The sequence below is a fragment of the Brachionichthys hirsutus genome, chromosome 17, assembly GCF_040956055.1.
Source record: "Brachionichthys hirsutus isolate HB-005 chromosome 17, CSIRO-AGI_Bhir_v1, whole genome shotgun sequence".
In the NCBI taxonomy this organism is placed as follows: domain Eukaryota; kingdom Metazoa; phylum Chordata; class Actinopteri; order Lophiiformes; family Brachionichthyidae; genus Brachionichthys; species Brachionichthys hirsutus.
In genome coordinates this window covers 7420252-7435761 of record NC_090913.1, presented here as the reverse complement: position 1 = coordinate 7435761, position 15510 = coordinate 7420252, and the positions used below count along the sequence as shown (strand labels likewise).

Sequence of the window (15510 nt, the reverse complement as noted above, 5' to 3'; positions counted from 1 at the left end):
ACTTTGCAGTATATGGAGGGTTTTTTGATGAGTGTCAATGTACAGGTGTGGTCAAGTCCGCCTAATTTTTGTGAGTAATTTTGAGCCTTTTCAGGGACAAGGCTTTATATTATATTTTATATCGTTACATGTCGATGATTTATGTACTGAGGACTTTCAACGGAAATAAGACCGGAAGGGTTTTCTTGAAATGCTCCTCTTAGACAGGATGTTCGACTGTACTTGTACCCTAACATTCTATATATTCATCATCATCATCATCAAACGCATCCCAAATGATCATTCTTCAACCGACTCATAGATATAAAAAAGTAAAACTCTCAGATGTCTCTTAATCCATTGAAAATAGAATAATCTGCACCTTCCGAACTCCTTTTGGATCGGAACGCTGTTATTACAGCCTGCTGTGACGGAGGCGGGTTTAGGATCGGAACGCGCCGTTGATTGGACGAGATGACAGCCCACTTCCTGTGACGGCGCTTCCGCTGTGTGCGTAGGCGCAGGCGCAGCGACCCCTCTCTTCTGATATGTTATTTACTCCCGAAACCCAAGATGGCTTCTCTGTATGTCTCGGTCCCATAGAAAATCGAGGATGCAAGTAGCTTCCGAAAAAACAACTTCCCCCCGACCGTCGCATCCCCTGGAGTTCAATTCGCCCGGTGCGGAGGAGGCCCCGACATCCACGTAGGCACCGAGCGGGCGTTCAATCCACCGATTTGGAGTAGCTTCGCGAAGTAGCTCTTCTCCTAGCGGTCGCTTGTCTGTCCGAAGCGAGGTTCAGACACGCAGCGCTGCTCGTCCAAATGGCCGAACCGAGAAAAGTGCAGTTTGTCACCCTCTCGGCCTTCGCAGCCGGGGAAGCCTCGGAGTCTCGCAAACGCCGGCTGGAGGATGAGGCCGACTTCAACTTCGGGAGAGCAGCGGAGGTCGAGGCAGCGACCGGGGCGGGAGGTGCTGCCGGCAAAACCGGCGACAGCGACGGGGTCGGAGCCGATAAGCCCGATAAGCGAGCGACGGTGCGGCTCAGCCTGTCTCTGTGCGAGCCCGACGACCTTTCCTCGGTCGAGTTTAATTACGGCGAGCTCATCCACAGCCTCCAGGTAGGGATGCGCCATGTTGCCTGACATTACCGTGTGAAGTGGGGCAGGATCCGGAGCTGATTCTATTGCTCTTCAAGCGTTTGTGGACTTGTTATTGCCGGGGAAAGCGTGGGTGGAGTGCGGCTTGTCCTTCCGCGGACTCGCGTGGCTCACACTGTTAAACAACACAAAACGACAGCATTTTGTGTTGTTTTTTTGTTTGTTTTTTAGCCACGCAGCCACAACTTCTCCTGCGCTCTTGCAGATTGTGTCTTCACAGCCAAGCGACCTGCTTCTAATGAAGCTGCTCGTCCTGTTTGCCTCAGACTTGCCCAGCAACAGCCCGGATCATTCAGCCATTATAGCGTTCGTAAATGCCACATGCAGCTTGGCCCTCCGGCTGCGGGTGATGGATGGAGGGCAGCGCTGGTGAAAGTACCGGGATGTAAATGTCAGCGCTGAGAGACCACTATATAATGAAATAAGTCTTACTTTAACCCAAATGTGCACTTCAGCACAAAATTGTGCTTATTTCATGTCTGAAAAAAATAAATAAAAATCTGTGTATTATTATTATTCTGCTGGTTGTGTCCTGAAAATATTGTGTATTTTTTATTTTTTTTTACATTGATTTAGTGATATAAGCTACCACTGAGGTTTTTTTTAATTCTACCTTTTGCAGCTCATAAACTGGATTTAAAAAAAAAATAATTTTACATTTTATGCATTCCAGGCAAAGAATAAACTTCCAAGTGTGACTTCATCTCACAATCTTGACGAGCCCTTCGGTGATGATGCGAGAGAGCGCCTCCAGGTCGAGGCCCTGGCAAAAACGTTTGCAAATAAATATGTAAGTTATCTGTTTATTTTTAATATCATCTGCATTTGTAGTGTTTCTAACGTTACACGGCCCAAACGACACTGACTTTATTAGACTGATACTAATACTGTTATTGAAGACTTATAAATCCAGTACTGTGTATGAAGTTTACATCTATACTGGCCAAAAAAAACAAGTAACATGCTGGATGTTTCAAAGACAACGATGAACCGTAAGGGGGTAGGTTGCAGCAAATGTTTATTTGGAACCTACCGCCTTTCTTAGAATAAATCCAAAAACCTTTTTTTCTTCCCTTCTCCTCCTCGGGACTATGTCAACAAACAATAACTATTTTTATAACAATCCAGTTCTTTAGGAAATAACCCATTATAATTCACACAAAATGTTTCTTTTACACTTTATTTAAATGATAAATATTTGTTAAAATAAAGATCCCATGTATCTTACAGAGGATTTCTGGTGGGAAAACTATGAACATGTGACCTGGATTTGGAATGACTGAGTCGATTTCTTTTTTTTTTAATGTTGCATTTAGAAGAAATCTGAGCTTTATCGTAAATGGATTCTAAAGATTAATATTTGGTATTGTTTTTATCTAATGCAACAGGGTGACATAGGAAAGAAGAAAAAGAAGGACAGAATGCAGGATCTGATTGATATAGGCTTTGGTTATGATGAGACAGACCCCTTTATCGACAATTCAGAAGCTGTGAGTAGCTGCTGCTGATTGTTTCCTGTCTGCCATTTCTCAACTGCTATTCTCAAGTCTCATCGCTTTATAACTCTTATTGCGGTAGATAGCCTTCCTCTGCGGTTAAAAAATGTATTTTCTGACTTGATGCTTTAATACAATATGTCCAGAGGTGCGTATAAAGATAGTCCCTCATCCCTTCTTTCAACCAGCCTCAGACGGCTCTAAAATTATCCCATGACTCATAAATGTTCTCTCGGTGTCCAAACACGACTATATCCGGGTTTTTGGTTGGCATTGCTTATTGCTCAGTGTTCAGAACATACAGCGTCACTTTCTGTCTGACGGTTGCTGCTCGCAATTATTATTATTATTATTAATTGTGCTCTTGTTTTCGTTGCCGTCGTCTCTGCACTCAGAAGTTACACCACCTGTTTAATCCGTTTTTTTTTTTTTCTGTTTTATTGCTTTGTAATGGAAAAAAAAAGTTCATTGTGACCTGGAGCCACTGGAATTCATTTTACAGAGTTGTTTATTTTGTTACACAACAAGTAATCAATATTCACTGTCCAATAGAAGAGCTCTATTTAAAACGTGGCGATAGCTTGTGTGGAAATGCACAGAATACATCTAACTTTCTTTGTCTCTTATGATCTTATGCCACAACCTGTCTTCTTTGTTCTTTTTTTTTATACCCCCCCCCCTCAGTATGATGAGCTGGTCCCGGCGTCTTTGACCACAAAGCTGGGAGGATTTTATATAAACACTGGCACGCTGCAGTTCAGAGCCGCCTCTGACTCGGACGGAGAGGATGACAAGGTGAGGCTGCCATAACACAAGCATAGCAGCATGACATATGTTTTTATGTAGGGCTTCCAAGTTGCATTATCAGGATTGGAAATGTAAATTAATGTTGTAATTTTTTGGTTCCTTTAAAGCCAATGTTATCTTTTACCGCAGCATGCGAGCTTCACACAGTTCAGAGATCTATGTTCACCGCATGAACCAGGATGGAATTTCTCCTCCCTTTATTCGGGTTAAGTAAGGCATGTGCTGTAATTCCAGAAGCCAGATGACAACCAGGAGCTGATGATGAAGAGAAGAAAAACAAAGGACGTGAGCAACTTGGAAGATAAGAACACCGTGCCGAAACAAGGGTGAGAATGGTGGTAGAATATAAATATCTGTGCTCATTTACTGTAGATTTAAAAAAAGACTGTGGTACAACACGCGTGTCCTCTGCTCTGTGTGGCTTCCTCATACATTTATCATGAGGCAGAGGTGCTGACTTTGTGACTTGCTCTTACTTGGCGTGATAAGCCAACCGCCCTCTAGAAAACTTTCCATTATCTACTCTCAGATAGGCTGAATAGTAGCGTTGCTGTCCTGGAGTTACACCGTTATAAAAATGATGACGCCATGGACGTGTGTGTGTCGGATCCTTCAAAGCAGACTGCAGGTTAAATCCCTTCGGATCGACCGTTCCCACGTCTCTGGGTTGCCTCTGTCAGCACGCGCTGATGCCACAGTTTTTAGAAAATGTTCGCTGTTTGGGTTCATGTTGATGTTTTGTCTCCACCCACTCAAATATATCTCATTAACTATAACAGGAATTGTTATTTTTCATTTTTTCTTTATGATAATATCTCAGATTTATTCAAAAGTTCATATACAGTAAATTGGCTTTTGTTTGCATTCAGTGACAATTCTACCGCTTACTGCTAACGGTCCAATCAGAGCTAAAAACTAGACAGAGTACATCAATACAGCGAATTTTAAATGCACACTCGTGTCATGGCTGCGATCAGTATCCCTGCTCTGAGCCCTTGCTTGTAAACACAATAACAGAAACCTGAATGTTCCAGTTTCAGAACTTAAAAACCAAGATAATGTGGCATGTAAATACCTTGTCCAGGCTTCTGATCATTCGGTACAGAACAAACCAGCTGAGATCAAAGTCAAGATCGACTGGTTTCATGATTTGAACAATGGTGTTCATTGTTGGTGTTTAATAACCAAATTTCACGTGTTTGGTGTGAACGCCCCGTCCTTTTGTACACGTTGGTGTTCTCAATGTCAGACACAGAATGAGTGAAATGAGACCGAAATGCCAGTGCAGTCTAATCAATGCATTGCTGCTTTCCCCTCCGACAGAGTTGCAGCGCTCAACCTCCACCGGCCAGAGAAGAAGAAGAGGAAGAAGCTCATGAAGGATTCGTTGTATCTGGCGGCCATGCTCCGCCGCTTCACCCGGGAGAAGGAGGATGCGACGAAAAGGAGCCCCAGCGTGGCTAACTCTGGCCTGGCTGGGCCTGAGCCTAACAATCCTCGCTCTGCAACCTCGGCAAACCACCCGCAAGCCTCCAACGCTGCCCGCCTGCAGGGCGGCGCCACCGCCAATGACGTCTCGGTGGCGGACCTCGCCTCGGACCCCGCTGTGATGTCACTGATGGGCTCTGTCAATGAGAAGGAACTCCACGACCTCCTGGGTGACCTGGACTTCGCCCTGTTGGACACTGACCAGCATGCAATGGTTGCAGCCCGGGAGAACGGCGTCTTGGGCGTTGGTGTTCCAACCCTTAAAGCAGCAGCAGCAGCAGGAGGAGGAGACGGGGGCCAAGGGCGAGGCCCGGGGGCTTCAAGTGGGCTGTTAGCCCCGCCTCCGCTGCCTGGCGGCCTGCCTGCTCCGCTTATTAAGCGCATCGAGGACCTGAGGGCGGTGAGTCAGCGATAGCCCGTCTGTGTTTTACATGCAGATCCTCTTTTACTATAGATAAACTCAAATATCAATCAACAAAGAGATTATTAGTATTTAATCTCACAACAAACTGAAGAACCGCTCTGCCAAAAAGGAAACTTCGGTCGGCGTCTCCGTCAGCACCGCGCTGATGCCTCAAAGCACGAAGAGCTGCACGATCTGAGACATTAGATCAACAAGAACTTATTATCTCTGCCGTAAAATGTAAGGCTCGTTCTGAGAGGCGCTTCCTGCCGCGGATTCGGCAGAGCCTCCCGGTTGTGCGTGACACGACATCAGGGCAGCCGGTAGATTCTGAGGTATGGCGCTGACCGGGTCCAGACACTTCCTGCGTCTTTCCATCGGCATGTAAATAAAGTCAAAAATGACTGAATCTGACTTGAATACGTTTTTTAGGATGAACTGCCTTTAAGTCTAAAGTAATTAAAAGTCAGGTAAGATGAGAAGGATGCGTGTTTCTGTCGGTCCCGAGCTCTCAGCGAGCATCTCTGCTGAATGTATGCTATTTCGACTGTATTGGCCGAGCTGGCATGCTGACTCGGCGTTCTCTCCCACAGGCCTCGCAGCAGTTTGATCAAGAGGGCAGGAAGAAATTCTTCACTTTGGACATGAATAACATTCTCCTGGAGTGAGTCGGACAGCTTTTAAGTCAGCGTCAGCCTTTCAGCAGATTGTTCTCCTCTACCCGTCTCCGAGTGCTTTATGATTCCGGTTAACCTTCTACCTTTCATTTCCTCTCCTTTTCTTTTGCTTCCTCATTTCTACCTTCATCCTCCCTTTATCACTTCCTCCCTCTCAGCATTGAGTTGCAGGTCCAGGAGCAGCCTCCCGAGGTGCGCTCAAACATCTACTCTCACATGGAGGCATTCGTTCCGTGCAACAAGGAAGCCCTCCTCAAACGCCTGAAGAAGCTCAGTCTCAACATCCAGGTGAGCGAGGCTCACCTGGAGACAGAATGAGAAATGCTGCAATCTGTTTCAGAAGCACCTTTGCCTGTTGTTGTTGTTTTTTGTAGTCATTAATAGACAGATTCCTGAGATGGTCAGACAGAGAGACAGCAAAAGTGATTTCTATATAAATGCTGTCTGTTAATACCTCACCATTAAAGAAGCATTGTTGACAGGAAACATAAACGATAAACTTACTCTCCTCTTCTCCCCCTGCTTCTACTTCTCCGTCTTCTTACATCTCTTTTTATCTTTTTATTTGACCATGTCTCATTTCTCCCCCCCCCCCCCTCCCTCAGGATGATCGAGTGCGGACGCCATTGCTGACGCTGAAGTTGGCGGTGTGCAGTGTGATGCCAGAGCAGATCTCCAAATACAACATGGACTGCATGGCCAAGGTCGCAAAGTAAGAAAATCTTTTTGTTCAATCGATCGACTGAAACAAAACAAGTCTGACCTTTTCACTAACGCTGACCTACATCTGAAAGAAAGGAGCCAGTAAAACGTTTGAACGTATATTCCCCACTCAACGTAACGGTCGGGTGTCAACGCTTGTTTGGTACAAACGCTGCGTTTTTTTTTTTACATGTTTTTGTTGTTGTTGTGTTTGTCCGTCCTGCAGGCAGCAGTCAGAGGAAGGTGAGAAGAACGGCTCCGAGGAGGAGGATGAGGAGAAACCAGGGAAAAGGGTGATGGGTCCACGCAAGAAGTTTGTCTGGGATGAAAAGCTCAGGTGATGCTTTTATGTGTGTGTGTGTGTGTGTGTGTGTGTGTGTGTGTGTGTGTGTGTGATACTCCCGGTTTTATTGATTTCATTCATAAAATGATTGTGCGAAATTCATATTACGTTGCGTTGGGACATTCCTAATCCCTTTTTTAACTGTATTTTTAGCCCCTCAGCCGTCGTTGAGCTGAAACTACCTTCATTTCTTCATTTCTTTTATGCTGCATGTGTCCTTTTCATAGTAGCAGATCCCCCCCCCCAGACCTGCGAAGAGATTTAAGTTACCGTTGTTCTTTTGAAGCCTTTATCATTGAATCATTTGTGACCGTTTGTGCAGGAACCTGCTGTGCAGCTTGGTGCGAGTGAAGCTAAGCTGCTATGAGCTGGAGAACCAAGGAGCGCTGTCTGTGGACGACTACCTCAAGGCCTTCTTAGACAATGAGGTCAAACCACTGTGGCCGAAGGGCTGGATGCAGGCCAGGTGTGTGTGTGTGTGTGTGTGTGAGAGAGAGAGAGAGAGAGAGAGAGAGAGAGAGAGAGAGAGCATATTAATACAGTTTCCAGAGTATATCAGCCATGTGTTTATCTTATTCTCGTCCAGCCATTGTTGTCCCCTGACATTAACTCTTCCTGTTTCTTATTCCTCTCTGTTTCCTCTGCTCAGGATTTTGTTGAAGGAGAGTCTTTCCGTTCACGGTCACCTCACGGGAAACCTGTGAGTATTTCATCGGCCCGACAGAGTTGATGTTTCTCCAGTCTTCTCGGGGGGGGGGGAATTGTTTGGAAACTTGGCGTAGAAATTTAGAAAAGGCTGAATATTTTTGCTGCTGTCGTTTCACTCAGAGTCAAGAGGAGAACGTTGCCGGGACCGAAGGTCAAAGCCAAGGTGAGCGGCATCTCCGTTCCGCTTGATAATATCTAACAATGTACAGCAAAGACGACTTTAATTCTTATTCCGTGCAGCGTTGAGGAAGGAAGCAACAATATAACGGCCCTCCCACATGATTCCTGCATGAATCGATGCTGATCGCGTGTTTTTTTGTTCCTCAGGAGGGTCTTTGGATCCACAAAACAAACGTGACCTGCATCCCGTCTTTACCCACTTCCACCTCCACTCTGACCTCAAACCGCCAGGCCGTCTCTTTCTTGCCCTCGGAGCCCATCTGTCTGTCGGACTCTCTGGACGAGGACCTGACTGCCCCCACTCTGGACTCCATCGCCCACGCGCTGGCCCTCCTCAGCAATGCCGCCAAGGGCCTGGGCCCCTCAGACAGCCCCTTGTCCCCGCCTCCGTTGCAGATTCCCACCACTTCTCCTCCCCCCGTTGCCCCCCACTACCCCTCAGCCCCCCAGCTCTCTGCCTCGGCGTCCGCGACGCAGCAGCATTCCCTCTCTAAGGCGGAGGCCACTCAGCTCGCTGTGTCCGCTGGGGCGACGGCGGCGACAAAGCTTCCAACCTCTTCTCCTACCTCGTCGTCCGTCGTCTCCTCCGTGGCTCGTGTGCAAGCGGCAGGCTTGTCGCTCGCATCCAGGACTGCTAACGGTCCCTACGGCCCAATCAAAGGTTCTGGCGCCGTGGGTCAGACCCACACTCAGAGGGTCGCTACCACGGCCTCAGCCAATCACAAGCCGAGCTTGTTGATGACCTGGAGCGGCAAGATGCATCCGCACCCCTCCGTTTCACCTCCGAAGCAGCGGCTTCCTGCCACGGCTTCCCCGGCGATCCCCCCCCATCAGAAGGGATTTGTGAGCCTGGTGGGGAGACTGGGAACTCTGGGAGGCTCCCCGGGACTGATCAAGAGCGGCGCCAAAGCCGGCGGCGTCGGCAGCAACGGCGGCACAGCGGGCAGCAGTGCCGCGCCGTCTTCCTCCCCGTCCCCTCTGTCCCGCTCCAACATAAAGTCCTTCTGCCCCGCCCCCCCAGTGGCCTCTTTGCCACCCCCCACCAATCAAACGCTGCACTCCTCTCAAGCGAAATCCCACACGCAGCACCACCACCAGCCCAACTTCATCACGCCCATGCAGGCCACCATCACAAAGTCGTCCCACAACAGCAACTCCTCTCCCGTCATCAAGCTCACCCCCCGTCCCCCCGCGCCGACCCCGTCTCCCTCGTCCTCCCCTTCCCCGGCGTCCTCACCCTCCCAGCAGCTGTCCCATCAGATGCTGGCCAGTCAGCAGCAGCAGCACCAGTACGTCCCTAAAACCTTTCGACCGCCCTTCAGCGGGTCGGGGGGTGGGCAGGCAAAGCAAACGCAGAGCGTCTGCAGCTTCGCCGGCGGCCAGAAGCCTCAGTCCGCCGCCAGCAACAGTAGCGTCATCAACAGCGCCCCCAACAGCAAGGGAGCGGCGGCATGCAGTCACCCGGACAAGACTCCCCCAACGACTTCTGCACCTTCAGTCTCAGCCAGTCACGGCCAGAGGCAGAGGATGGTGGGCGGGGCTAACCAGAGCTCAAAGGCGGGAAACGCTTGGCCGAACTCTGGGACTTTGGCCACGTCCGCCACAACGTCACGCCTCTCACAGGTCGGTTTGTCTGGAACAGGAACGTACGAAAGCATGTTGTGTATTGAGCTTGGTCAGCGGAATAAAACCAACATCCTGGTCTTTCAGGTATCAACAGCAGGAACGTCCCTCCTGGGCAGCCCCTCGGCTCTCCCCCTCGGCTTTGGGCTGTTGGGAGGCCTCGTGCCCATCTCTCTCCCCTTCCAGTTCCCCCCATTGCTCAGTTTTAGCTCTCCTGGAGCCGCTGGCTTTGGCTCAGCCCAGAGCTCCAACTCAGGATACCCTCTAGCACAGAGCGACCTAATGGGTAGGTGGAACAGATCAGAAACATCAAGTATTTCAAAAGCCATAATTTCTCTTTATAATCCGATTTAAGATTACTGGATGATGTTGGAGAAAAGGCGCTATGGATCAATTCAACATTTGGAGAATAAAAAATGGTGTTTATTTGATTAGGCTGAGATATTCATTGGTTTTAGTTTTATAATCCTCGATGTTTTAGCAGTAGACCGTTGCTTTTGCAGATTTAATTAAATCTCAAAAATGTTCTATATTTTCTGGAACACACCTTTTGTACTTCACTGCTAGATCACTTTGATCCTCTTCTCTCTTTTGATGCACATCGCTATTCCTTTTTTTTAAGCATGCCCCTTACTTTTGCATTGTCTTTGTTGTTGTTGTTTTCGTTGTGGCGATGGTTTTTGTCGCTGCCTTCTCCTCTCTCATCCTCCCTCCATCTCTCCTCAGATCTGTATAAGAGCCTCCAGTCAGGGTCGCAGGCTGCCCTACCTCCTCACTTGCAGCTTGCTTTTTCAGGTAATCTGCATTTGTCTCCAGCTCCTCCTGTTAGCGTAACCAGAACAATGTCTGTTATTATAGGATCAGTTCATACTTTTTTACTCCACGAGTCATTTGTGGGAGAAGTTTTGTACAACAAATCGGCTCTGAGAGAGATGATTTACACTGCAAAAAATCTTTGTCCACTCCTCTCAGATTCGAACCAAAGCCAGGGCGGAGAAATGAAGAGGAAATCCCACTGACCAATAGCAGCGCGCTGACATCACAGCCTCTTGGACACAATAGGGATCTTCACATGGACCGACATCATATGAGGGGGTGGGGGCTTCCCTGCCTCATAAAATGGACCTAATGGAAAGTTTATCCTCGCTACAAACGGCAATGATTCATTCATTTAGCTGTGTTTTTTTTAAAGAATCCGGGTACGAGAACAAGACTGAGTGAATGATGAGAAATACGTATAATTCTTTTTGGGTTCAGCTCATTTTTATTTTTTGTCAACATGTTTACATACAAGCGACCTTGATCACTGTGGAATGAGCGTGAGCGAGGGGCTGGTGCAGATGAACAGTAGGAGTATGCTACGTAATAGGATTTGTATTTAAGCTTATGTGGAATAACAGGAATCTTGTTCTTGCAGTAAAAAAAAAAAAAAAGAAAAAACATTTATTTTTCTGTCAGATGTGGGAATTGTGTCTGTAGAGATTTTACCATTGGTCACCTCTGCTCCTACAAATGACTGTTAAATAGTAGCTTAAATTAATATTGTTAAATTATTTGTAATCTACACACAGGGAAAAATACATGTGAGTGAGTGAGTGTGTGTGAGAGAGAGAGAGAAGATTTGAATGCGTGTATTTACAAAAAGCATAAACAGTGTACTGTTCCAGAATATTCTGTGAATGGATCCCCTTGTCGGACTGTTGAGTGGGTTTAAGTTAATACCCCTCTCTTGCTCGGTGTGTTTTTGGTGCTGTTTAATCACACTGGACCTTTTCTGGAAAAAAGACTTGAATGGACGATGTGTCGGGCTTCTCTGTTGTAAAGAGAGAGAGGGGAGAAATGTCAAGACTGTAGCATACTTGAAGCGTGTATGTGTTCCTTTGTTTAGTTAAGATGTTTACTAATTTGCTTGTTGACTCAAATCAACTTGATATAACTCGACGCCTTAGTTTGTATCGGAAAAAGTATCACAATGATCTATGCAGGATTGTAAAACGCTCAATGCAAAAGTGCAAGTTGTCGCTTGGCTTTCAACCTCTTCTCGACTTGTCAGTAATTTTCCGGAGTTGTGAATGTGTGTAGATGTTTATTCTGTCACTTCGGATTTAATGTGTTCAGACGGAGCGAAACGAAAATGTTTTATCACTGGAAGCGTGCGATTGGATGCGGGTTTGGCCTGGACAGCGAAAAGGCACGGGTTGCAAATGTTGTAACGAGAAGTGAAATAATTTCGCCTGATTGGCCGGTTAAGGGTTTACCACTGATGGAGCCCCGACACTCTTCCTCAGAGTCTTCCACAGTCGACGGGCCTGTTTGAAATCAAACGGAATTATTTTCTAAGGGATGACCATCCTCTGATAACCAAATGTAGTTATTGCTAATGTAATAGCAGAGCTATTCTACTAACTATTAATGGTAACGGTTGTGATGCTGTCAAAATTACCATTTAAATAACAGCATTTCACAATAAAAGCAGGAAAACTCAAACCGAATGGACCCATCTGCTGTATCAACCCATTATATTCAAAACATAATCAAAGTTGCTAGAAATAAAAATTTAGCCCTCCCAAAAAATGGGTAAAGTTCTTTGTCTGAACACATCGGTAGAAAATCCTTCCTCCTGCTGAATACCTCTGTTAACCAAACTGTTCTTCCCGTCTGGCTTTCTGACTGGTTCCCCGGCCTCCTCCAGGTGTGTTAGAATGATGACCAGCCACACCGAGAACGGCGCCAAAGATTGTTCTGTAGCTCACTTGTGTTAAAAGGGGGCGTTGCTGGTCTGTGTGTGATTGATCTGACCCCCCCCCAAACCCCCCAGTGTAAACCCCGTGAGTGTCGACGTGTGGTTGTTCAGGATGTCATTGTAAAGTCATGTGACTGGAGCAGCAGGTGACGTCTTACAATTAGTGCTTTCTTTGGGGTGGGGGGGGATTACAAATGGCATTTTGTGATTAACTGGTTACTTAATTTGTTTTTTTGTAGATTATGTTTGTGTGTCAATTACAAAATTAAACAAAACAGGTGGTTTTCATGATGACTCTTCTGTAATTTTCTCCCATTCCCCAGAGGTAGGGTGGATAGATGGATGTTTGTGTGTGTGTGTGCAAATCTGCATTGGTGCCATGACTGATGTAGGAAAATGTACATGGCAGAGAATTTTGCCAACAACATTCTGGCACATAACATTGAGTCATTTCACCATACTCATGGTTTGTGTTGTGCTGTTTATATAAGTAGATTGGAAATAAGGACAATGAGATAAACATTAAACACTATTGACCCTGTGTTTGGCTCAATCCCTTTTAATGTTATTTATATTTGGTTTTATAGTACACTCAACAGTCCCAAGAAAATAATTTTGCCAGCTATTCTAAGAACTGGAGTCCTTAAATCAAATATTTTTGAACAGCTTCGCATCCTCATCAGCTGTTCAGAAGAACGCTGCATTTCTGGTTTGCTGTGACGCTCCAGAAACATTTTCTGTATTAGTCAAAATTAATTTGCCCCCCCGATGAATTACTCTGATTTTCCTGTTTTGTCCCCTGGTAAAAAAAAAAAAAAAAAAAGCACAAACAGCATCAAAGCTACAATGAATGTTTTATTTTTAACTTTTACAAAAAAAATAAAATAATACTGTCTAGAAATACAGGCATACAAGAAATAATATGATGGGAGTATTTGAAGGTGAATGGCTGCTTGTCACCAGCCAGCTGGATTATATTAAAATAAGAACGAGTTAAATACTTGTAGATGATAAAGCTTCCAACCAAATGAAATCCTGTGCAGTGCGTGATTTCCTAAAATGACTTCAGAACCCAACCGTCCCCTTTGAGTGGGTGAACAAAAGGTCTCTGCTCCTTAGTCACACTGGAATACGGATTTTGACCCAATCAGGTATCATGAACTCAGAGCTACACAACAGATATGATGCGAAGCACAGCAAAAATATATAAAGGATAATTAAGCATGTACTCGATGTACCGGTTTCGTCTCACGAGTCTCTGTTTCACATCTTTGCCCACTGATGTTCTTATTTAGTGTCGTAAGGCACTTTCAAAGAAACACACTGTTCAAATTGGAGGAGCAGCGCAGATAGTCGGTTTATTATGGGGAACCAAACCTGGCAGGTATTTTTCTCACTGCGTGGGTTAATGTCAGTAGCCTTACTTCTCTTTGCTAAGAAATACCTTGGGCTACAAATGGAACAATACACTTATTTTCAGACAACCTGTGAAGTGCAAAGTGCTTAAGTCGGGTCTGTGGGTCGTCTGAAGAATCCAGGCACAAACTGGCCCGTTTGCTCCCGTTACATTCTAGTCTACTTTGATGTCAGGGGGGGGGGGGGGGGGCGTTTACAGCTCCTCCGAATGGATTTCTAGAAATCCTTTGAAACGCTTTTAGGCATCGGGATGACAAAATATTTCTCTAGTATAAAAAGAAGATCTTGAAAATTCTGGAAGGACTGAAGAAAACAAACAAACAGAAACTAAAATATTTGGTTTCATGTTGCAACAAAAGAGTCAAAACCCGAACTGGTCGTTCAAAGGCAGACGAGATGCCCTCAAAATATAAAAACCGTTAAACCCAATTATGAGATGCACACTTTAGGGCCCTTCTATCGACAACATCCGAATTCATCCCGATGGCTTGGAAGGATTTTCACGGTTCTGGGAAAGCCTTCAGAACAGGAGTTAAATCAGGCGGTAACTATGCCCGACCTCTGAGAAACAGAACGACTTTCAATCTGTTTCGAGTTCTCATAGAACGACACGTCTAATATAAGCTGCAACACTTCCAGTAACAGCCCCCCCCCCCCCCATCGACTTCCAGTTAAAACTCATACTAGCGTCTTTGCATCGTTGGCATCTCCGGCTAATCCACAGCAGAAGGATGACATCCTTCAGATCCAATTGAATTCCCAAACAGTAAAAAAACAGACAAACAAAAAAACAGGTTGTGAGTTTCCTGAAACAAATTTCTTCACTTAATGTTAAGTTGAAGCAACAGAGAGAAAAAAAAAAAAAACACCTTCTTTTTCACAGTAATAATACACTTTGAATTGAATTTTCTGCTGCGTGTCCCGAGATGTTAGTCGTTCCTGTGGTGAAGAAGAAACAGCCTGTCCAGAAGCAGCCGGCAAGGCCGTCCAACGACCACCGTCCAGTACGAGACGGCTTTTACATCGTCTGGGACAGGAATGTTTACAACAACCACCACCAGAGCTAAATTCCTTCCCTCCCCATGCGGAGTGTGTTCACATACGCTACATAACGGATGCGTGGAACATCTCACAGCCCCCGCCTGCTTCACACAGATGCAGGGATTCATATACAACGAGCACTTTGCAGCCGCGTATGCAATCTCTACAAGATGAGCTGATATTAGACGGCTGACGGCTGGAGGTTTGGTTCTGGTGCCGACTCTGAGATGATGAGCCAGAACGAGCAGCGTGGCAGAGAGAAGCTAGAATTAGCCATCCCCCCCCCCCCCCCCCCCCCCCGTGGCTATCCAAGAAGAGAGGCGTTGCCTCAGGAGGTGGGGGGGTTCCTCCCTGCAGTGGTAACTGATTAAAAACAAAAAAAAGGTGCCAGGCATGCACTGCCTTTGCTCCAATCGTCTGTGTGGGCGGCGGTTTGAAAGACAACGCCTGCCAGTCACAGAGGACTGGGGTGGGATGAGGGGCGAGCACAGGGGAGAGGTGAGGAAGAGGAGTCGCCGTCTTTACTCGGTGCTGGAGGTGGGGGTGGGATGAGGGGCGAGCACAGGGGAGAGGTGAGGAAGAGGAGTCGCCGTCTTTACTCGGTGCTGGAGGTGGGGGTGGGATGAGGGGCGAGCACAGGGGAGAGGTGAGGAAGAGGAGTCGCCGTCTTTACTCAGTGGTGGAGGTGGGGGTGGGATGAGGGGCGAGCACTGGGGAGAGGTGAGGAAGAGGAGTCGGTGTCTT

The 15510-nt window shown here is 46.6% G+C and overlaps 1 protein-coding gene across 1 annotated transcript; it reads left to right on the top strand.

Moving 5' to 3' along the window:
* The first annotated feature begins 803 nt into the window (after window positions 1-803).
* On the top strand, window positions 804-10585 carry LOC137906904 (ubinuclein-2-like). The gene is made up of 17 exons (XM_068751204.1): window positions 804-1100; window positions 1813-1929; window positions 2528-2629; window positions 3320-3430; window positions 3677-3768; window positions 4766-5330; window positions 5927-5997; window positions 6169-6298; window positions 6616-6722; window positions 6939-7049; window positions 7378-7521; window positions 7705-7755; window positions 7884-7926; window positions 8091-9566; window positions 9654-9852; window positions 10293-10361; window positions 10539-10585. Exons 1-17 carry the CDS (start codon window positions 804-806, stop codon window positions 10583-10585), a joined length of 3732 nt encoding a protein of 1243 aa, XP_068607305.1.
* Window positions 10586-15510: the final 4925 nt, after the last annotated feature.